Consider the following 24,773-nt stretch of genomic DNA (forward strand, 5'->3'; position numbering starts at 1 on the left):
TAGTCTAAAAGTTATAGATACGGCTTTTACACAAAAAAAGTTAAAATATGAATGTAGTAATGTAAATCGTTGAATAAAATTATGTGTTTCAAGTTTGATCGAATTTTTGTACGAAATTTGATTGGCCTTTAAATTTGTTGGAAAAAAACATATAGTGGAAAAGTCTCTAATATTTTTATATTTTATAGATTGTTAGTATTTATAGGCGATGGCAAATAAAGCTCAAGAAACTTTTGTTAATGAAATAAATCAATTCGATCAAAAGCAACGAAGGAATCAATCGTTAAACATTAGGTCAATATTTATATTGGAAAATCATTCCGAATTTACGTCCGAAAGTAAATCATAAAAGTAATTGTTTAGAAGTTAACTTAATTGTTTATAAGTAAACTGAACTTCAAATGTTTCACGCCTTGTAAACGATCTGGTTGTTTGTCAGTTGTAGTAATTTGATCATAAGATAAATAGTTTTTGACACTGCTATAAAAATTAGATCGAAAATAATAATTTATTCAAGGTTTTATTTATTACTTATATTTAAATAGGAATAAGGTGACTTTTGTTAAATGTCATTATTCGAGATAAGTCATTTTAGTTCACCGATTTACTATCATGGAGAAATGCAGTAAATTGTCTTTTCTATTTTTTTCACTTTTCCGGCAAATGGTTTTGAAAAGTCATTTTACAAGGATCATTTAATTCTATAACGATTTGACAGAATTTGGCGTAGTAAATAAGATTTCTCCGTTTAAACACGAACTTTTTGCGGTAACAATTGACAATTTCCAATAGATTATGGATATACATTGTGCATGTATGAGATTTTCACATGCAGTATATAGAGTGATTTAACTTGAATTTATGGAATTTTTTGATCAATTGAAATGGCATCATCTACAAATGAGATATGTGTTGAAGTTGATGGTAAGTACATTAAACTTAAAATGCAGACATTTATTAGTCATTTTGTACTTTAACTTTAAAATGCAGACATTTATTAAACATTTTTGTACATTAACTTTAAAATGCAGACATTTATTAGTCATTTTTGTAATTCTCGTGCTATAAAGTAAAATATCAAGCATTAATCGATAATGTATATGATCTTGTTTTTTTTATTGCGTATATTTGTATTTACTTATATGTATTGACGTAGAGGTAGGTACACATAAAAAATACTTATTCCGAATCCCCTTGCTTTGTGGCCATGGAGGTTTATAACAAACCCGAATAGTTTATCTACAAAAAGATCTTAACTGAAGAATAACTAGAGTGGTAAATACCATATAACATACATGAAAAATATTTTTCTTACAGATTTTAATTGTGATATAGGTCAAGTGATATTGGGGATAAAGTGACTATTAAAATTACGACATTTTTATTTCTTTTGAAAGTATTGAAATTAAAAAGAAAAAAATGTTATAAGTAGTCGAGCAATTTTCTTTTCTTCAAATATTAAATAGATTACTCTACGAGCATTTAAAACGCTCGGGGGCATATTTACATCAATTGAAAAAATATCAAATTAAGGCAATAACCGACCTAGGGGAAATAAATACTTTCTACTTGTTCTTAATCAGATTAATTTGTTTGTAAATAATCCGCAAATAGTTATTGTTATTATTTTAATTAGTTTTATTCATTTCTTACATTAGTATCAATAATACTTAGTACAGAATGATTGGACGCAGAGCGCATTTGATTTATTTTATTCATGATTTATAATCGTAGTTTTTGGTAAAGCTTGGTATTCGCCAGGTAAGTTGGACTTTAAAAAAGAAACGTCTCTTTGAGTACTCCAAATTGAAGGAAAATTTGAGGTTTAACTAAGAAATTCAAATTTTGGGTTGGTGTGCCTGTGGTTTAAAGTTTTACCCCAGTGATGCAGCTAACAATTTGGGTTGCTGTTAAAGTAATAAAGAACCGAACATTGAGAGGTTTTTATAATGTTGTTGTGAAGCTTTTCAAAATTGTGCTTACTTGTCATTTTCGTTTTTAGATATTCGTGAAATATTTCGACAAATATGCCCTTACATTATAAGACAATGGAAAGAAGTCTGTCGGAAGCTGGGCATACAGGAAATAGAATTGGCCCAGTTAGAAGCCCATGAATATCATGCATCAAAAGCACATCTAGCATTTAAAGGTCTGAGTTTGTGGTACGAACATGTTGGAAAGTCTGCGACTAAAGACAAACTAGTTTCTGCCCTCAAACAGTGTGGTTTACACAGAGCAGAAGGTACGTACAACCTGTTTTTGTTAATTTGTGTGTTCAAGGGTACACGTGTAACCGTACTTTCGTCGAATTTCCGGTACATGCAATGCAATAGTGTATTCTTTCTTTACAATAGTGTGTTCAATCCGTCAGAAATGAAACCCTATTGAAAATACATCAGGGAATTTCTACACTAGTGTATTTCATCCAAAAGAAGAGAATACATAATAAAAAAAAGATTTATTCTTACTCATGTAATGACAAGACTAGATACTAAAATCGTAGACATAGCTGCATATCGCGTGTATACCATCTGCCAAACATACGGTTATATGATAAACATTCGAAATTAGTGAAATAACTACCCCGACTTTGCTTAAAATGTCTCGATAAACTTGTAGTTTGAAATGTCACCAGTGAAGAGTTATTTAAAAATTCTTTTAAAGTTTGTTTTTACAATGGGCTTTTGTTTTATATCTGAATAGTAACATTGTTTTATCTTTATGATGACTCTTTTTCCTGCATTCTAATTTAATATGTTCTCGACGGGATATAATCAATGACCGTAGTCAATCAATCAATTAATCATCAAATCTGTCAAATCTGTAAATGATGTCACCGCAATGTGTGGCTATCCCCACGAGAACCAGCCATATATGTCACCATTTACTATGAATTTCAGATAAAGCTATTTCTTTTGTTGTCTTCCGATGTCTTATTGTTTTCCTCATTATATCTACTATCATTTTCTCTATGTATGACTAAAGGCATCCATAAGCAAGCAAATTGCTTTGACAAATTTTAAGCCTTCGTCATCGTTTAAGTTGAATGTGACATACCGTTAAAATTGATAAACTGATGGATATCGATTACTCATTGGTCCCCCGCCAAGTGGTCAACACTCTCTCGTGTTCACACAATACTTTCTACATTTAAAAACACACTCTTTTTCCGAGGTGGTGGTGAAATTTAAAGATTTTGTGATTGATGACGACTTTAACCTAAAGCTCCGCTCCGAATGTTAATGTCTCTTCGGGGATTTTTGAGACCAAAATCTCAAATGTAATATTATACAGATTTTGATGGGCTGATGTATCCGAAAGTTCCCAGAAAAGGAATCCGCTGTACACGCGGAGATACATTTCTGCTTTAAATTAAAATGATTAATTATGATTTATGACAGTAAATTTCTTAAAAACAACATCCGTATTTTCCTGCAAGTCCTTTCCGGTTAGTGTAGTGATAAGTGAATGGTGTCCAGTTTAAACGACGACTAAGGACACATTGACTTTGTCACACGACTACTAGACATGCAAGAACTACTCTATGATCGGTACTTCAAGTTTTTTTTTCATTTTGTTATGAGTTTTTTTTTATGCCGATCTGACGAGTCAGGCTTTTTACAGTTTGGTCTTATGCTTTGTTGTTACACAACTGTCCCAGGCAGCGTTAAGCACTCACAAACTTGTTTAACCCCGCCACTTTCTTTATTTGCCTGTCCCAAGTTAGGAGCCTGTAATTCAGATGTTGTAGTTTGTCGCTATCTGCAATATTTGTTTTTCGTTTATTGTTTTACCATAAATAAGGACGTTGGGTTTCTCGTTTGTATTTGTTTAACATTTTATCATTCAGTTTTCAGTTATTGCAAGAGTGATCAATATTTGTCCTTATATATCCCGCTTTAAAAACGGGTTTATAAGAGCTACAATTCCATGGAGACTTTGAATCCACAGGCATTTAGTGCATCGACCCCCTTTTTCAATTCTTGATTGTTTTTGTTTTTTTTATTATTTTAGTAAATACTCTTTTATTTTTAACTTATATTAACTTATTTAATATGCTTTTGCTCTTATCCATGCGATATCAAAATAACAGTTGCTAATATATATGATGCCCCTCTATTCTTATTTTTCACTTTCTGAAATTCTCAGTTGATAAATTTTGAAATAATGCACAAACTTATTGTAAGGTTTCAAATCTCCCAGGCAAACAGGCTGTATGATTTTTGACTATCCTTTTTTTTTAATGTTCCCTTTGGTATATTAGCTCCACGCTTTGACGCATTGAATTTATGAAGTGTTATTAAGGTTTTGTAGTTATAACTGTCGTGTGTTTTCATAAAATGCTCATTTAATAGCTATAAACATTGAAAACTGTTTTTATACTTCATAAGTCATCTTATTTCAATTAGCATATGGTTTTAACCAATCTATCTTTAAAAAGGCTAATACCACATAATTTTAAATCAATGTTTGCTGAACAATAACACAAATGTAATTACTTTCAAGAGGTCAAAAGGTTTGTAGTCCAAGGGTTACACCATATATAATACGAATTCCTCTGTCTCATGGGTGTTAAAGACTTAACTGATCAATGCTGAATTAGCTCTTTGATAATTACAATAATCGAATATGATAAAAGGAGATGTGGGGTCTCAGCTGATCACCAACAATCCACAATATACCTCTACAGTCCATGAATAAAAAGTCAGTTTCTCAAAAAGTAGTGTTTATCTTGACTTTGCGCTGTCATACATTAAACTATAAGGTTACAACTCCTTTTGTCAAAGCTGACCAACAACAAACTATAAGGTTGCAACTCCTTTTGTCAAAAGGTGACCAACAACAAACTATAAGGTTACAACTCCTTTTGTCAAAGCTGACCAACAACAAACTATAAGGTTACAACTCCTTTTGTCAAAGCTGACCAACAACAAACTATAAGGTTACAACTCCTTTTGTCAAAGCTGACCAACAACAAACTATAAGGTTACAACTCCTTTTGTCAAAGCTGACCAACAACAAACTATAAGGTTACAACTCCTTTTGTCAAAGCTGACCAACAACAAACTATAAGGTTACAACTCCTTTTGTCAAAGCTGACCAACAACAAACTATAGGGTTACAACTCCTTTTGTCAAAGCTGACCAACAACAAACTATAAGGTTACATCTCCTTTTGTCAAAACTGACCAACAACAAACTATAAGGTTACAACTCCTTTTGTCAAAGCTGACCAACAATAAACTATAAGGTTACAACTCCTTTTGTCAAAACTGACCAACAACAAACTATAAGGTTACAACTCCTTTTGTCAAAGCTGACCAACAATAAACTATAAGGTTACAACTCCTTTTGTCAAAGCTGACCATGTTGTTGTGCTGAAACTGTTCATAGGTCCTTTCAAATTTGAAGTTCCAAAAACTTTTTATATATGTGAATTCCAAAAAGTTTATTGTCTAGCGTAGCTGATGAAGGTTATTCCAGGGAAAAAATGCCGTGCATACGGCAATCAGTATCATACATTCAATTACCACCACTGAGTCGGTACCGCTGCACATTCCATAGAAATCGTCATGACCATGTGGCTAGTAGTGCTTTGGTCTTGACCTATGGCTGATTTAAATGATACGTTTTGATAACCAAAAAAAGATCAGTTTTAAACAATATCATTTTGCTAATGCACAGCTTGAAAGTTATTTAGGCAAAGTAGAGGTAGACTTTTCTGTTCTTCTGATAATGCCCTTTTGTTATGTAATGACAAAAAATAAGTCTGCATTTGATTGATCGAGTTTCATGGCGAGCATACCTCTTAAAGGTATTTCCATTCACAGGTGTCGTGTAGTACATTGACGCATGAAACGTGTATTTTATCTAACGGTTTATAATAATTAATGTGTACCCATCTACCCTATTGAATTGGAAAATAAAGAATTCCTAAGTGCACATGTAGATGTCTACGAATCACACTTAACTAACCCACTAACATTTAAATAAATGGGGAAAAACGATGTATAATAATATACTCTGGGTATATTCAAAGGAATTATTTAAAAAAAATGTATATTACTTTTAAGCTCCTTTTATATGTTATAGCTAACACTTAATTATTATCGTCCGTCATCGTACTTTTTTTTTAATCTCCCTTGAAACCATCGGGTCATTATCGACAAAACTTGGGTACTAGTAAACATTTAACGAATGTGCCGCATATCGAGACATTTTGACGTGTGTCAAATGTCATTTTTTTCGCGGTAGACGATTTAGCGCGAAAAGTACCTTACGCGAACATTACACTGTTCATTTAAATGCATTGTACAAGTACAAGGAAAACAAACACGAAAAATGGACACCGCGAATATTTGACTGTGCCTTCTGATGCCCAAACCGTGTACAAAACCCGACGCGAAATAACCTTATATACGGTAGTATGCGGTGAATAATGGTCAAATGGTTGAAATTGTCCATCGAATCATTGTGGGAGCTAATGCCCTTTTTTATTGAAAATTTTGACCTGTTGCTTGTCTTTAGGAATTTACCTTAAACAATTATAATAGATAGAGAGAATCTTTAAACGGCAAAAATGACCAGCAGCACAATATTTACATTACAAAGTAAGTCAAACGTGGTCGAAATTGTCAATGCAATCCATTAGGAGTTATTGCCCTGAAACGCCTATAGGGTTTTTATTTATTTTTGCATTTTTTTGCGATTATTTTGATAACTATACTAGGTAAAGAAAACTATAAATACACGCGGTGAAAAGATCAATGAGACGAGATGTACAAATGAGTCAGCATGAACAAAATGTTCCATTGACTCCTTACAAGAGATATTATTGACTTTTTTACCTATACCTATGTTTTGGCATTTTTGGTTAGTATTATACCTTGAGCACAATAGTAAAGAGAATCTGTTAACAGCAAAAATTATTCCGAAAGACAAGATCTGCAAGTTAATGAAGTATGAATAAATGGAAATGTGTTATATACACAACTAGACAGCAACCCAACGTCAAAAGGCATTTAGAGGACAACATACAGTCTTCAACAATAGACGAGTGACTGTGCAATATATAAAGCTGTTTTTTTTTAAATTGTCCCGAATCTATAAAAGCTGTGAATAATTTCACAGAAGCAATCTAAGATCAGCCTTATACACCAAACTCGAAAAGTAACAACAAATATTAATATGTGACCTACGAACTGCTGACGAAGTTCCTGACTAGGATCAGGCACATGAAGTAATGGTGGGTTTAAACTAGTTTGTTTAAATATCAAGCCTTCTCTTTTTTCAGTCTTGATCAGTGGATTAACAAAACATGCGATGAAAATTAATACAGGAAAAATTCTTAACGCTAAGATAACGGTATTATAGATAATAAAGGCACAAAATAAATCAAACTTAATCAAATTTAAGTTTCGGAAATAGTAAGTTCACTTCTTATAGGGCTTATTGTCCTTTAATGCTGATTTTGAAATTGTTCTCCTAATGGATCTGGATCTTGATCAGGTATTATCATATTCATACTAAGTGGGTTAAAAATGGCTCCCACTGTTGCTAAAGTTTTGATGTTATTTATATATTTTACCAGATGAGGGACATCTATCAACATTGTGGTGTCCTCTTAACGTCACTTTACGAATCTATTGGCTGACTAACAATGTGTCCTTACATTATCTTTTGCAGAAGAAATAGAACGTCTTGAGTTTCGGACACTGAAAGTCAGTCCATCGATCATTCGTCCATCGTCCCGTCAACCATCGGCTTCAAAACGTCGACCTGGAACTGGTCAAAGAGAACCAAATGGTAATATTGTATAAATATAATTATGACAAAATAGGTTTAAATGTTAAAGTTACAGTGTTAGCTACCAGTAAAAAATCTTTTAAAAAGTCATATTTTCACCCCCTCTCCATCCCTATCGTAAACTGAAAATGCCTAGTTACGAATTGAAAAGTCTCCAACTTTGAGGGGGAGGGGGGCATGTCCAATCCCATTAATAACATTTAAAAAGGCTATGGTTGAAAATTTCTTTCCAAAGATTATGACCGATTGCTACTTTAATACTAGAAACACATACCTGGATATTGAAATCGAATGAGTATTAAGATACCGATAGAGTTTATATTATACCGAGTACAGTTTAGACATTTGTCTGAACCATGTGTCATGCTCTATACCGAACGAGTTTATATTATACCGTTTACAGTATAGACAAGTGTCTTATTCATGTGTCCTGCTCTATACCGATCGAGTTTATATTATACCGTCTACAGTATAGACAAGTGTCTTATTCATGTGTCCTGCTCTATACCGACTGAGTTTATAGTATACCGTGTACAGTTTAAACATTTGTCTGAACCATGTGTCATGCTCTATACCGAACGACTTTATATTATACCGTCTACAGTATAGACAGGTGTCTGATTCGTGTGTCATGCTCTATATCGATAGAGTTAATATCGTGTACAGTTTAGACAAATGTCTAAACCATGTGTCATACTCTATACCGAACGAGTTTATATTATACCGTCTACAGTATAGACAGGTGTCTTATTCATGTGTCCTGCTCTATACCGACTGAGTTTATAGTATACCGTGTACAGTTTATAGACAATTGTCTAAACCATGTGTCATGCTCTATACCGAACGAGTTTATATTATACCGTCTACAGTATAGACAAGTGTCTTATTCATGTGTCCTGCTCTGAACCGACAGAGTTTATAGTATACCGTGTACAGTTTAGACAATTGTTTGAACCATGTGTCATGCTCTATACCGAACGAGTTTTTTTATTATACCGTCTACAGTATAGACAGGTGTCTGATTCGTGTGTCTTGCTCTATACCGAATGAGTTTATAGTATACCGTGTACAGTTTAGACAATTGTCTTAACCATGTGTCATACTATATACCTATCGAATTAAGAAAATATAGTTTATGTCGTCCATCGCACTTCAGCGTTGCAACCATCGCACTTCGACGAAGCTATCAATCAGATAGCGTCACAATGCCACCATCGCACGTCAGCGTGATCAAAAATGCCCTTCAGCGTTAAACCAACGCGGTTCTGAGTACCATTGCGGTTCAAAGTTCTACATATTTATGTCGTAGTTAAACTTTTTTAGTATTCTACATTCAACCCCGGGCAGAGGCAACCCTTTCGTCTCAATTGAAATATCAAAAGAGGTGACTGCATTAAAAACACTTAATCAAATGATAACGACAATAGTGACAATAAAATCACAGATGTAAGAGAAACCATGCGTAATGGGTCAAATAAGGCTCACAGTTACTGAAAGTAATCTCAATGTTCCTTTTAGACGTCAAGTTTTATTGAGGTTGCATGGTTCTCTCTGTAAAACTCATTATGCCTTTGGAATCACAGGCACTTGTCTCTGAAATTTGTTTTCCTATATACCTTAATATATATTGTTATATTAAGGTATATAGGGAACTAAATTTCAGAGACAAGTGCCTGTGTTTGGAATATACAAATATGTTCGGTCTTATATTATATGTTAAATGTTATAGGCATACACCTACAGTGTTACGCAATAAGTATTCTTCACCTTTAAATTTTTGGTTCATATTTCACATTTTTTCACAAAATTATTTTGAACGCATTTTATTATTTTATGGTTGTGTATTAACAAACCGTATGTTGAAAGACGCAGAATTGTAATAAGTGTAGATCTATTTGCTTGTTCATATGTTTGTCTTCAGTTGTTTTTGTTTTCTCTTGATAGGAACATGTATAATGATTATTTACAAATTAATTTGGTTGAAAGATGTAGTAAATTTCAGGACAAAAAATAATACTAAAGATCATTGTCCCTTTGTAAAAAAAAAATCCCCCTCTCAAACACGCACGGAGAGTGCCATAGTCCAAATAATTATAAAGCGTTGAAAGGCTAATTTAATTTTGTTTTGACGCATTCCTGTGTCAAAAAATGATCTATAAAATTAAAAGTCATAATTTGCTGGACTAGCCACCAACGAAAAAATGCTTTCAAACTACAAACTTTCTCGCAAATTATTTTTTTCTTAAACTCTATTCTACTTATGTAAAATATATTATCCCTTCTTCCATTCTTAACATAAAATTACAGTTACTGCACATTAACCAATAAATCAATTATTTGATATACATGATTGGAGACTGGGTTTTAAGATATCAGATACCTTGGTAGCTGTTACACCCAAGTTATGTCCTGTTACTCTTGCATTAACAATAGTTGTTATTGTAGTTATGTGCATTAAACCAGTGATGAAATCATGTACAGTTAAGCTGAAAATTACCAAGAGGTCCAATGATCCTTTGGTCACTGGAAGATTCTTGTCTTATTGGCAATTTACAGCACCTCCTTATTTTGATTCTATATGCAAAGAGTCTGAGTTACTTATCTATCTAGTAAAAGTAATATTGATGTATACATAGTTAATTCAGGACACAAATCATCATCTACAAAATTTTCCGCGAATTTTTATGAATCTTGAATTGCTTATCATTTTTGCTGTTTAAAGTTTTTGTCAATACAAGTGTCTGTAACAATTTTCAAAATAAAAGGCAAGCATTTTAAAATTTGACAAAAATAGTGGGCAATAACTCCTATAAAAGTGTACATGATATGAGGGTAAAAACTAAAATGTATCCACAGTCGTCATTTAAAGCCAAAAACTCGTATAAGTAGTCAATAAATGGTTTCAATAATTTTCCCTTTTTTGTATATCTTTTGTTTCTTATCAACTATGTAATTTATTATAAACAGTTAAGCTGATCTAATTTATTATATACGTTATAAAGACTCACAATTTGCCAAACTCTGACAAAATTGCGGTTTGGTTTTCCTGTTTGAATGGTTTTACACTATGTCATTTTGGGGCCCTTTATAGCTTGCTGTTCGGTGTGAGCCAAGGCTCCGTGTTGAAGGCCGTGCTTTGACCTATAATGGTTTACTTTTACAAATTGTGACTTGGATGGAGAGTTGTCTCATTGGCACTCATACCACACCTTCTTATATCTTTCTTATAATTAGGTGTCTGATCTGTTTAGAAATGGGCCATAATGTTGTTAAAACATCGAAGTTTACACACATGGGACTGTGATACTGTGAATTTAAGTGAAGTTTAAATGGCTTTTTAGCGGTAGATAATGCCGCTAGAGACAATTCTCGATTTGGACCGTTTTCATCTGTTTACGAGTTATGACTGTTAAGGTATTAAACCACTTATTTGGGCTCGGCCTGAAAGAAGTAGAACATATTTTTTAAAAAAACTGATAGTTCCTACGTATAGCTGTAACTTATAATATTTAGGAGAGCATATTTTCCCTGTTGTTTAGATCAGAATTACCGGTTTTGTACTTCTAAACTTCCGGGAACCAGTGCGCTCTAATATGCAATTAAAGGTGTGTTGATTTTTTAAGCACAAATCAGGGTAAGGTATAGGTTTGACATGAAATGACTGTCACTTTATTAGAACTAAGGACAAAATAGCTACGAATGCTAGACATTGCAGAATTTAACATAGAAAGCAATGGGTCTATAAATTAGTGGTTTTATTCCTTATACAATCCAGGCTGATCAATTTCAATGTTCCTTTACTCGTGCATTTATACCATAAGCCTTTTATGATAAGGTCATTTTGGCGTTCATACTTACTCTTATCTGACTATGTATCCAAGTTACTTATCATTCTTTCTTAAAAGATCGTGGCAGTCATGGATTTATAAATATGAAATGCACTTGTGTGCATAAATTAAATGTTTAGATCAATAGAAATTATCGTGTTTAACACTGAAATGACCTATTAAGCACTCAAACAAAACTCACATAATAACTGCAGTACACGAAGTCAAAGAGATTAGGGTCAATATTGGATATATCATATTCTTAGATCAATTATTTTTCTGAAGTCATGGATGGTCTTTATTCAACACAAAACGTGTTAAACTGTTCAAATATATCTTTTGTGATCTTAAATGGTAGTTTTAATGGAAACGAACATGAACATGTTTTTGGACATTAACTACTATGTCTGTTGTACGTTTGCCGCCTATCCATCAGACTAATTCGGGTAAGAAAATTTTATTCTTTTTCAAAATATCTTTATTTGTCCTTTTTTGAACATGTTTATACACTACTTTAGACAGTGAGGATGATATTCAGATTTGAGATGTGCACACTTAATTAATTGTGTTCTTTTCATCTGTAATATAATCTTCAATACGAGTTCGGTCCATTGAAGAATTATAAATGTATTGGGGATTAACAATGCTTATTATATGCTGATGAAATTTTAGAAGAGTCGACCTTATAAAAAATGTAGAAACTTTCAGGTTAAAGAACACAAAATTAAAATATCACTTAAGAAATTTTATGCGTCCAAACACTTTTCTGGATTTACCTTCATCAGGAACGCCAAATATTATTTAAAAGCATACAAGGATGTAAAAGACACGAGACAGGTGAAGTCTATATGACCAAAAGGTACCTAAAAATAATAGCCAAATCTATCTAAGGTCAACTTTGCATGAGGGAGTCTGAACCTTAGTTTCATAATAATTTATAACTTTATCAACGGAAAGTTTAAATAAGGTATGTTTTAAATCATGGCAATACCGAAGCACTGACTACTAAGCTGATGATCAGCAGATTTAAATTGACCCTAACTATGGTTTCTAGATGTGGTTCTAAATTGACCCTAACTATGGTTTCTAGATGTGGCTCTAAATTGACCCTAACTATGGTTTCTAGGTGTGGCTCTTAATTGACCCTAACTATTCTTTCTAGATGTGGTTCTAAATTGACCCTAACTATGGTCTCTAGGTGTGGCTCTTAATTGACCCTAACTATGGTTTCTAGATGTGGTTCTAAATTGACCCTAACTATGGTTTCTAGATGTGGCTCTTAATTGACCCTAACTATTGTTTCTAGGTATGGCTCTAAATTGACCCTAACTATGGTTTCTAGATGTGGTTCTAAATTGACCCTAACTATGGTTTCTAGATGTGGCTCTAAATTGACCCTAACTATTGTTTCTAGGTGTGGCTCTAAATTGACCCTAACTATTGTTTCTATATGTGGCTCTAAATTGACCCTAACTATTGTTTCTAGATGTGGCTCTAAATATGCCCCAACTATTGTTTCTAAAATGTTGCTCAAGGTATGAAGCAGACCTATCTGTAACAATAGTATAATTCAAATGTATTGGGACATATGCGCTCAACATAGTCGCCAAAGGTTGTGTTGTTCAATCAAAAGTCAATATCTATATAGAGCAGTGTTGAGTTAAAAGATAGTGCTAGTTTATTTTCATTCTTTTCGTGAAACCCAGACATTACGTGTTGTTCATGCGAATAAACAATAATCAATTCGGCAAGAAGAGGGGCACATTGTTTCCCACAAGAATGTCGACTGCCTGGAGAAAAACACACCAACCAGACGTAACAAATAGATTGTATCAAATAGTAAGAAAAATATTGACGATGTTAGTTTCGGTAAACTTTATGATACCTGTGTCTACGGAGGTCATTCTATTTTATGAAAAAGCGATGAACTCATTCTTTAAACTCAGATGATAAAATTAATAAATTTTGTTTTTTTTTCATTAATAAAGTATTGATTTTATAGAATGTCACGAAAAAAGATAGAAATGAGTCATTCATTATGGATTTTATGTTGAAGGGTGTATTTCACGTCCTCCGAGTCGAACGGTGAGCGCAAATAGTCAGCCAAGAAGAGGACATAGTTCAAAAGGGAGACAACCATATTCAAATAGAGGAGTAAGTTCATGTGAGTATGAAAAAAATACTGTCTCTCCTTTTTAAATTCTACTAAACATGACAAGACACCACCCATCTCACACAATTAAAATCAAGCGAAACTGCATCTCTAAGTATGAAATATGCCTTTAAGTTAAAACAATATTTCATTTTTCAAAAGTGATCAAATGACAAATGTACAAAAGGAACATATAGGGATTCGGAAACAAGAAAAACTTATAGAAATCCGTATGCACCCAATTTACACATCGATTAGTTCAGAGGGAGCTTCCTATAATGAAAGTATAACTGCCGAGAGCAGATCCTTGTAAATACTAATGTGTGTGTGGTGTGTGTTTGGGAAGATATACTCAACAACAAAAGAAACTCACCACCGCCATTCGTTTCTTTGGAGTAACTTTTTCAAAATGTGTCACAAAGTTTCTAAAGTTAGGAGCTACCATTTGGAAGGGGGGGGGGGGGGGGGGGGGGGGGGGGGGGGGGGGGGGGGGGGGGGGGGCTAGGGTGAAATTTGAAAAAAAGGCAGGACAGGAGTTTTGAGTAATAAAAAAAGGCAGGATGACAATTTATGTAAAAAAAGTCAGGATAAACTAATAAAAAAAGGCAGGACCGAATAGAGTGAAAAATAAAAAGGCAGGACAGAGATTACAACAAAAATAAAACAAAACAAATGTTGCCATTTTTGTAAAATCTAAAGACGTGGTGTGTAACTTTTCACCTGAAAACAACGAAAATGACTTTTCAGTTTCATAATCCAATTCTTGTCTAATGGTGTGGTTTAAATCTTTGTCGCTAATAAAATAAGAATTTTCTTGTAACCTCTGCATTAATTTGAAGATTTGTGATTAAAATATACGATATTTCTACAAATTTTGGGAAAAAACAATAAATTGTGAAACTAATATATATGGTAAGATGTGGTGCGTTATTTGTGTTAATATAAAAATAAGAAGATATGGTCTGATTGCCAAGGAGACAACTCTCCACCAGAGACCAAATGACATAGAAGATAACAACTATAGGTACGGCCTTCAGCAATGAGCAAACTCATCAGATCGATACAAAGCCGAAAAACAAGCAACAAAAACACAGACGGGACGTGGCAGGGTATTTATACATCCCCAAAACAAAAGAGACACTAGGAATATTTTCGTTTACATGTAAATTTTAAGTATTTTTCGGGTATGATTCAATGAAACAGCAACCCTACCACACAACCAAACAATAAGAAATAGATTTTGTCCAAGAATGTGCCATGGTCTATACCATATACGAAGCTGTAAATCGTCTGAGTAACGACAAGTTGTGAATAAGTTTAACAAAAAATACCCAAAGGTCTATCATCAACACTGTATAATACACTTACATCTAAAATCGGTTTACATTTTTTATAACGCAGCCATATATTTGAAACTTGTGGGTCAATATTTTGTGTTACTACATGGTTCCAAGACTCGTGAACGACTATATCATAAAAATACAAAATAATAAGCTTCACCTATAGATCTGAATATACTTATATTTATGAATAAAAGGATTTGATGGACAGAAACTCGACGGCATAAAAAGACACATATGTTTGCAATTTCACAGTGAAATGGAATGCTTATTTGTTTAAGAGTGACGCTTTAGCAAACCAAGAATTAAACCAATCATTACTCCAATTATACTAGGTAAGAATCTAAGAGTAAAAGCGAAAGCCGATCTGGTTACTAGTATTTTCTGCATGTGTATATTGATCTGGACGAGAAATTAGCGTTATTATTAAAGTCTAAATTCATTTCATTGACTCAAATAATTATATCCAGTTTCAATTGTATTGAATTTTCTGCTTTAGGTGAAATGTGTTTGAAAATATTAGTCACAAATATTGATCCCTTAAATGAAGTAACAGGAGTTTGGAGAGAAAAACTTAAAGAAATGACAGAAACATTTTATGAAGCCGTTTTGGTAAATACAGAAATTCATATGAGAGCCCTAGAAAATGCTCTTAACATTCGTGAAATATCTGTTACAGACATTCAAGCGGGAAGCCTGTTGGTACGATTAAAAATCTTAACATTAGGAGCATTAGAATCTTTTAATCAAATGTACAAAACACGTCGTCTGCTGGCCATCTGCCAAAATGTGTTCATTACAGAAAATGCCTTGAAAACTACTTGTGCTAAAAATGTAGGAATAAAAGTGGAATTATCTACCGAGGTCCTTGATCATTGTCGAGAGTTCTTCTTGTCTCGGAAGTTTAAAGAAAGTGTTCATCCAACAGACACATTACCACCGCCATCGTTTGAATCTTACCCTTGCTTAGAATCGTCTATTGATGGTATGTATATACATATACTTTACTGGAGTGAAATATCCCTGTTAATCTTGCAATTTGATTGGTTACCTAAACAGGGGATATGAGCCCATATCCACTGTGAAGGAAAGCAGTGATAAAATGGTACTAAATAATTAGTGTTGAAATCAGGACACTCCAGTTTAATATAATTGTTATTCGGGCTTCACAGGGGATATAGCGGCTCAGGAGATATACAACATCTACAAGGAATATGAGTCCATATCCCCTGTGATGATCCCGAATAACACATAGTATTACTTATATAATGTTTTGATAAAATAGCTCACATTAGCCTAGTCTGAAGAAGCAAACCAGCATATTGAAGTAAGTACATATCGATACGGTTGTGCGATATATAAACAATTGACCAACACAAATTAAAACGGTAAACGATATACATGGATGTCGAAACCAATGAATAGTGGATCTTTATTTCTGGTGCTATATTTTATACGTCAAATTAACATGAGCATTATAGTCTTTCATTTTTCTATGGTGTTGATTCACTTTGGTACGTTGCTCCAATACAAGCACGGCAATTATCATATAACTTACGGTTACCTGTCCATTTGTCTTTACTGTTAGTGCTATATGGTTATATTAATGTAGAAGAACGTCTCCATCCTGCAAAGAAACGAAACTTTGATGGATACTATGGCGCGATAACAAGTTAGCTACTACACCCTGATACTAAGGCGCGATAACAAGTAAGCTACTACATCCTGATACTAAGGCGCGATAACAAGTTAGCTACTACACCCTGATACTAAGGCGCGATATCAAGTTAGCTACTACACCCTGATACTAAGGTGCGATAACAAGTTAAATACTACACCCTGATATATACTAAGGTGTGATAACAAGTTAGCTACTAAATCCTGATACTAAGACGCGATAACAAATTAGCTACTACACCCTGATACTAAGGCGCGATATCAAGTTAGCTACTACACCCTGATACTAAGGTGTGATAACAAGTTAGCTACTACACCCTGATACTAAGGTGCGATAACAAGTTAGCTACTACACCCTGATATATACTAAGGCGCGATAACAAGTTAGCCACTACATCCTGGTACTAAGGCGCGATAATAAGTTAGCTTCTACACCCTGATACTAAGGCGCGATACCAAGTTAGCTACTACACCCCGATACTAAGGCTTGATAACAAGTTAGATACTACACCCTGATACTAACCGGCTTCCGTACTCTACAATAACCTTACGATTTTCTTATTTTTCAAGTCTTAGCAGTGTTTTGTGAATTCTCATGGATGGTTCCATCAATAGTATAATAGTCCCGGGTTCCATTTTTTATTTATTTTGCACATACTATATAGATCGACAAAGTTCTTAACCGATATAATTTTGCAGCATTGCAATATTTCAGTAATTAGTTTCGTTTTTCAGAGAGAGAAAAACGAATAGTTTGAAAGGGTAAGAGAGGACATCGGCATCCTTAAACGATTTATATTTGATGGAAACTACAATTTTAACGTCTTATTTCGTCTTTGAAGAGTTATTGGGGGGAAACGTTTTGCATTTATGTACTGAATGTGTCATGCAAAACTTTACAAGTTATCTTTATTTGAGTAACAACCAAGCACTTTTAGGTAAAGTGTATGCGGTCCAAACTTGCACGTTTAAAGTGTGTGGTATTTACAAATATAGCTGGTTCATTGTTAATCAATAATTATTTACTTATCAGAAGTATATTTTAACTTCCTAAGAACGTGTTTAAACTAAGGAGATTTACAATAGATACATTTATGACTTTATTTTACAATATTAGGCGACAGGTGGGTAACATAACTTGCAGTATACATGTTTCCCTTGGAAAATAGTATAAATATTTAATCCTACAACAAACTTGTTTATCAGCTCATGAGTTCAATATATGCACGATGATTCAATATTTAACACGACAACTATCACAAGCAGTTATTAGCAAAGGTCATCTCACTCTATTGCCCGGCATCAAATAAGACATGTCAATTCATCGTCCAAAGGCATGTCTATTTTGGTTAGTTAAAAAAAATGGAAATTTCATTAAAAGATCTTATTGTATGAATTGAAGATTAAACAATAGGTAGGAAGAATCGGGTATTGAAAAGAGTGCACGATGTGGTAAATCTAGGGAAACATGTGTGGCGTGTCTTGAATTTGCAGTTAGGGAGTGACACAGTGTGCTCATTTCCTAAATCCCACTTTTTTTGTAATTTTTTCCTCAATTCCGACTTTTTCCCTTCTTTTTCCCAGACTTCACTTTTTTTTACCCCTATATATATCCAATTCTAAATTGTTGACGGATTTTTGTATACTAGAATACAGAGGGAGACGAGAAACGTGTCCAATGAAACAGTCATCAATCATTGCAAGAAAGAATTTTAAAGTTTTACGTATTCACATGCTCCCATTAAGAAGTTGATATAATTTCATCCTGCAATCATTCAACTATTGAACAAATAAAACATTTTGCTCTATATATGTATAAGTACATTCTTCTGTATCCTGCTTTGGGGTCCTCTTCGCGGTCCGTGGTTAAGCCATGTCGATTTCTATGAAAACCAAAGACAACGGTTGAGGATAAAACAATATTTATGTAAATTGTATATGTAGTTCAGTGGTTGTGTTTGTCTTCCCATTTTCCCCGCCTATTCTCAAATGGAGTGGAAAGGAAATCCAGATCTTGTACTATTTTGAAAAGTAAAAAAAAAATACACGATCTCCAAATATGATAATTAAATATAAGAAAATGTGGTATGAGTACCAATGAGACAACTCTCCATCCAAGTCACAATTTGTAAAAGTAAACCATTATAGGTTAGAAAGTACGGCCTTCAACACGGAGCCTTAGCTCACACCGAACAGCAAGCTATAAAGGGCCCAAAAATGACTAGTGTAAAACCATTCAAACAGGAAAACCAACGGTCTAATCTATATAAAAAACGAGGAACACTTATGAACCAATCAACAAACGACAGCCACTGAACAACAGGTTTTAAACGTTTTAACAGGCGCCAACCTTCATCCTAACTTGAAACAATAGTGTAACATCACAACATATAAAGATACACTATAAAATATCAATTGAAATGCCTTAACTCAATCAAAAGACATATTAACAAAAACAAGTAAACACACACTGAACGAATAAATTTGATCTATGACACAATGTAAATACAAAATTAATAAAAAAGGGGGTGAGATGTAAAACAATATCAGAAAGAAAACTATAACCTTGGACAAAATGCCGTTAAAAAAAATAACGTACACAGGTAAATAAAAATAATTTTGTTGAAAGGAGTACATGGAGTACGGAAATATTTTTTTCAAAATAAATAAATTTGTTGTTCATAGTACGAGAACAGAAGTGAAAATTTATCGTCATATTAAATACTTATCAAAGTAAGTAAACATTAAATAACAAAAATGCATTACAAATTGTATCAACAGGTCAAATTAACACGAAAGTACGATTTGAGAGTACTCGCAGTTACTGAAAGCTACTTAAAAGCCAAAAACAATAAATAATGAAAAAAAAATCATGCAACATAAATGTATAGGGTATGTGTCAGTGAGACAATAAACCCAACAACGAAGTAAAACCAAAATAAGACATCTACATGTATAATGTTTAACTAATGAATTATTGATGTTACAAAAAAACAAAAACCATTTTCTTGTATTCATACATTGGTGTGTTGTAAAAATCTTGTAACATACTTTTGACGATGTTCGACAAGTCTTGACAGTATTGATCTGATTGTTTCTAACATTATTCATTTGTTTTTGTCCTTTTATTTCAGATGAGACTCACATACATAGTGTGTTTAATGAAAAGTGGAGAGAAACAATTCTTCAAGATGTGCAGAGAATACAAGAACGAAACACGAATTTTGATGAAACAATGGACGAATACATTCGAATACTAAATATTATTATGCCAAAGGGTCAGGGGGAAATTAATTCTCTGTCGGAACTCCTACAGCTATATTCATATCTGAACAAGACTCATGGTGTGTCGTCTGGTGTTCGTCTTGATCTGTTTAGAGAATATCTTATGATTGTAAACAGCATACGTTTAACAGTCGAAGATGTTAAGGCAAAGTTGCAGACGACAGTTCAGAGAGTACACGGGTCAGACGATATGGACGATTTGAGTGTTGTACAGTGTTTAGTTGATGACTTAGAACATATGTTACAACCAGATACTATATTTGAGGAAGATGTTAGTGCTTTGAACAGAAAAATTAATCCTTCAGAGAAACCGTTCTCAAAATTAATTTGCTTCATTCCTTTACTCCTTGCAAAGTTATCGACTGTATTGTTTACTCTTGCCCCATCAGTACATGAACCAGTTTCTGAATAAATTATTCTTAATACGTCTATTTAACTCTTATCGTTAAAAGTGGTATAACCATTTCTACTTGCATTTGTTTCTTTTACAAGGTCAATGTTCGAATGATATGTGGGATTTGAATATTCAAGTGGATAATCCAATGATTTTTCAATATTTTTTCTAATGCAAAAGTTAAAAAAATACTTTCATATATAGAAGCTATTGTTGAAGACTTTTTTTTAATGTTTGTATGCTTTTGTAAAAGTATGCGTTGACGATGGAAACCAAAATGCAATTATTTATGTCGTAAGAATTTACATGCCTTTATTTTCGATTTGATAAGTCATTCCTATTCATTTTAGATAAAAACTAAAAATTTGCTAAAATATATCATCTTGAGAGTCATCTATGGAAAAGAAATAAGGGGCAATCATAAAGTATACTATTAAGTCGAAGAAAGACTAACAACGCTGTGTCAAAAGGGCGGAAAGAGACAACACTATGAAAAAAGGGCGGAAAACCCAAGAAATATTTAACAGAATAGTTAAGAGCAGTAGCTCCAATATGGAGTCGACTTATGATTTCGGCTATGTTGCTTACATGTATTTATATATCTTGTTTTGTTGATACTTGTTAGTGTTTTAAGCTTATATCTGACATAGTTTTAAAGATTATAGTCGAAAAAACTCCATATTTAGGAGCAATAACTCCTTTAAGAATAGACTGGCGATTTCGGTCATTTGACTTATTTGTAAATCTTTTTTTGCTAATCATTTTTTATTTCCACAGTTTCTCTCGATGTAATTAGACAATAACTCCTATTAAGAGTTGACTGACTATTTCGGTCATGCTGCTTATTTGTAGATATTGTTTTGTTGATCATTTTTACTGGTAAAAGTTTCGGGCGTTCAGTTACAGTATTCAAGATAATAGCAAACAAAGCAATAAACAAACAAAAAATTAATTTTCAAGATTATAGATAAATATCTTTTTTCAAGAGTACCCATGCAATTGTATTAAAACATTTGATTTTTACGCTATACACAATTATTCCTCGATCTAAACCCAATGTCGGAAAGATAATAAGAATCAGCTCAACATTAGATCTTATAAAAGAGAATGACCAATATCGCCTTTGAAGGGCAATAATTTCTATAAGGAATCGTATGACAACTTTGGTCAACATTGCCATGAGTACATCTTGACATTCTGAACATTCCCCACTGTCGGTTTTTTCTATCCATAACGGATTTCAAGATATTATAAAATACTTTCATTCTTCCCTTATGTTCTATTTTTAGCAGTGGATGCCATGATGGTTTGGTAGGCTGTATCATCGGACTCTTTTTTTTTTAAACTAGATACTATATAATAAGGATGATTGTGGCTAACTTTTGTTCTGGTTGTTTCAAATGATAACCGTGTTGTATTAAGCTAACGGACAACAAGTGATGAAAAAAAGCTTACAATTGCACTTTGGACCAGGTGAGCTAAATTAATAAGTTCACATTGGTAAATTGAATTTTTCAACCGAACCTCATCGTTGATACTAATATAAGTCTATAGGTGTGAAGTGGAATAATTTTCATGTATGGTATTTGGACCAGGTGAGCTAAATTAATAAGTTCATATTGGTAAATTGAAGTGTTCAACCGAACCTCATCGTTGGTACTAACATAAGTCTAGGTGTGAAGTATACTAAGCTGCATCCGTGTATTTCAGATTCAATGGTATAGATACGATCAGCATATGTACCCAGACTTTGAATTATTCAGAGAATGGTAATAATTTTTATATTGAAAAGTGAAGTTGAAGCCACTTTTCGTTCGTCTTCATAAACCCCGATTACAGGTGAGAAGTATAGTTGGTTCCCATGGGAATGCAGACTTTCTGTTGAAAAATATAACATTCACCGAATATAACAAATATGTTGTCAAGCATTTTGATGACGTCAGTTTGAGATAACTTTTTGTTAGAATCAGAATAACCTTTACAAAGAAAGCTTTGACTCAGCATGAAACAAGATATTTGTAATCACCTAGGTCATTATCTTTTATAAGATCTAATGATGAGCTGATTCTTATTATCTTTTTTTAAGTTTAGATTGAGGAATACATTGTACTTTAATATGTATAGGACGTAAAAACTAAATGTTTAATACAATTGGGGCTTGGATTGCAAGTACTCTTTTAACACAGATATTTAATTTTTCAGAATCTGAAATTGATTTAACCACCTCAACGGTAGGTAATTACATAGTAGCTCTGAAGGACATTGTTTATTGCTGATAGAATATTATGTTAGTTATGTGGAAAAATAGTTTCGTGTAGCATTTGATAGACGTTATGTTTTAGGAAACTTATGTAATTCTAATTTCTATCCAATAATACTAGATAGGAAGACATATAGTTCTTCATCTTTGGTTAACATTTAAAAGGAACACAAAACAGACATTTGGAGTTTAGTATGGCGTTCATTATCACTGAACTAGTATATATATTTGTTTAGGGGCCAGCTGAAGGACGCCTCCGGGTGCGGGAATTTCTCGCTGCATTGAAGACCTGTTGGTGACCTTCTGCTGTTGTCTGTTCTATGGTCGGGTTGTTGTCTCTTTGACACATTCCCCATTTCCATTCTCAATTTTTTTTTTACAGAGTTTGTCTTTAGTGCCGTGTGGAGACAGTAGAGTGCCTCCCCGTGCTTCAGGTTTATGCTCTTATAATATACTAGATTATGGAGTGTGTGTCCGAGCGAGAACTTCTCTAGTTCATTACTTTAGGTATATTTATCAAAGAGTAGTATTTCAATATTCAGCCCCATTCTACTATTTAGTCAGACGTCAGTCGCTACCCTGATATACCCTTTCTTTTTCGGGTAATTAATACGGATAGCGTTTGACATCTTTAGCCGAACAGATTTATCATTTTTACATAATTTAATTCATTGTATGCTGGTTCATATTCTGGACGCCAGTCTTTGCTCCTTTCTAATATAATTCACAAACAAAAAACAAATATGAAGCTTAAAAATGGAAAAATATTAAATACTAAACTCGTTCAAAGGGTATCTACACGTCTCAATCTTCAAAATCGCTTATCTAAAAATACTACCATCGCTAACATTTTTAACAATAAAAATCGTGGTTACCCTTCTATCGATAAGTGTCATGCCAAAAAATGACTTGCATGTCCTCGTCTTTCCACCAACAATACGGTAAGGTCCACGTTTAATGGTCGCACATTTTCTTTAAATTTTGAAACTGATATAACTTGAAAAACAAACAGTATAATTTATTTACTCACATGAAACAAACCGGGATGCGGTATTCAGTACGTAGGTGAAACTGGACGATATTTATCTAAACGCACTCAAGAACATCTGTATCGTTTTAAAAGACCCAATAAATTCAAAAGTATCATTTATCAACACCTTAAGAAGCACAATCATCCTATTAAATATTTAGCAGTTCAACCTTTAGATGTAGTAAATAAGCAGCCTGGTGAATCTCATTCAAAGTTTGTACGATCGCGGAAAATAATTGAATTAAATTGGATTAAAAAATTACAGACAGTCTACCCTCTCGGTCTTAATGATAATATCATGGGAATTGGTAATATATCAAGAACCGATTCTGTTAACATTTTGGATATAGTTTCTAAAACTGTTCGTAAAAACCGTTCTCATGGTCGTAGAAAAAATCGCAATCAAAGAAAATTTCGGACCAATCATACCAATATTTCGGACCTAATTTCTATTTCAAAAAACAACGGCAGACATTATCTGTTAACAAAGCTCTGTTCATTACCGGTTAATAAGTTAAATAAAATTTTAGAGGATTGCAACACAATTTCATATAGCAGTCCTAAGTATGAAATCGTTCAAATTATAATGGCATATTGTTATTCTAAACTGTTTCCCAAAATTGATCGCCCTGAAGATCATAAAAAAACAGTTTATTAAAATAAAGTATGTCAATAAAGGTTTTGATTTTGTAAATATTGCCGGTATTTTTAACGACCATTCTGTTAAAGAACAAATTCCGGGATATTTTGATAATACTGAGCTCCCTCTTATTTGTTATATTTACAAGAAATCTACCCGGAAATTTGTGTTTAATTATAGCCAATTGTGTAAAGATGTTAATATCAGTGAAAATACACCTACTTCATGTAATTGCAGTAATTCCGAATACATTTATGGACCCATTTCCCATGTTATAACAGGAGATCTTAACATCGTTCAAGACCGAGAGTTAAAATCATTCCTCAGTAAAGGACCTAAATATCGTCCCCCGTCAATTATTAA

The 24,773-nt window shown here is 33.2% G+C and overlaps 1 protein-coding gene across 1 annotated transcript; it reads left to right on the top strand.

Moving 5' to 3' along the window:
• The first annotated feature begins 595 nt into the window (after nucleotides 1–595).
• LOC127707724 (uncharacterized) lies at nucleotides 596–20,517 on the top strand. The gene is made up of 6 exons (XM_052212431.1): nucleotides 596–924; nucleotides 2,003–2,242; nucleotides 7,686–7,805; nucleotides 13,689–13,796; nucleotides 15,624–16,109; nucleotides 19,936–20,517. Exons 1-6 carry the CDS (start codon nucleotides 885–887, stop codon nucleotides 20,496–20,498), a joined length of 1,557 nt encoding a protein of 518 aa, XP_052068391.1. The 5' UTR covers nucleotides 596–884; the 3' UTR covers nucleotides 20,499–20,517.
• The last annotated feature ends 4,256 nt before the right edge of the window (nucleotides 20,518–24,773 follow it).

The sequence above is a fragment of the Mytilus californianus genome, unplaced genomic scaffold (assembly GCF_021869535.1).
Source record: "Mytilus californianus isolate M0D057914Y unplaced genomic scaffold, xbMytCali1.0.p SCAF_7, whole genome shotgun sequence".
Lineage (NCBI taxonomy): Eukaryota > Metazoa > Mollusca > Bivalvia > Mytilida > Mytilidae > Mytilus > Mytilus californianus.

Bases quoted from the DNA above. Each gene is read 5' to 3' on its own strand.
- LOC127707724 (XM_052212431.1), top strand. From the start codon at position 885: ATGGCATCATCTACAAATGAGATATGTGTTGAAGTTGATG. The intron at 13,797-15,623 runs GTGAGTATGAAA...TTTCTGCTTTAG, and splicing joins AAATAGAGGAGTAAGTTCAT to GTGAAATGTGTTTGAAAATA. The intron at 16,110-19,935 runs GTATGTATATAC...CTTTTATTTCAG, and splicing joins CTTAGAATCGTCTATTGATG to ATGAGACTCACATACATAGT.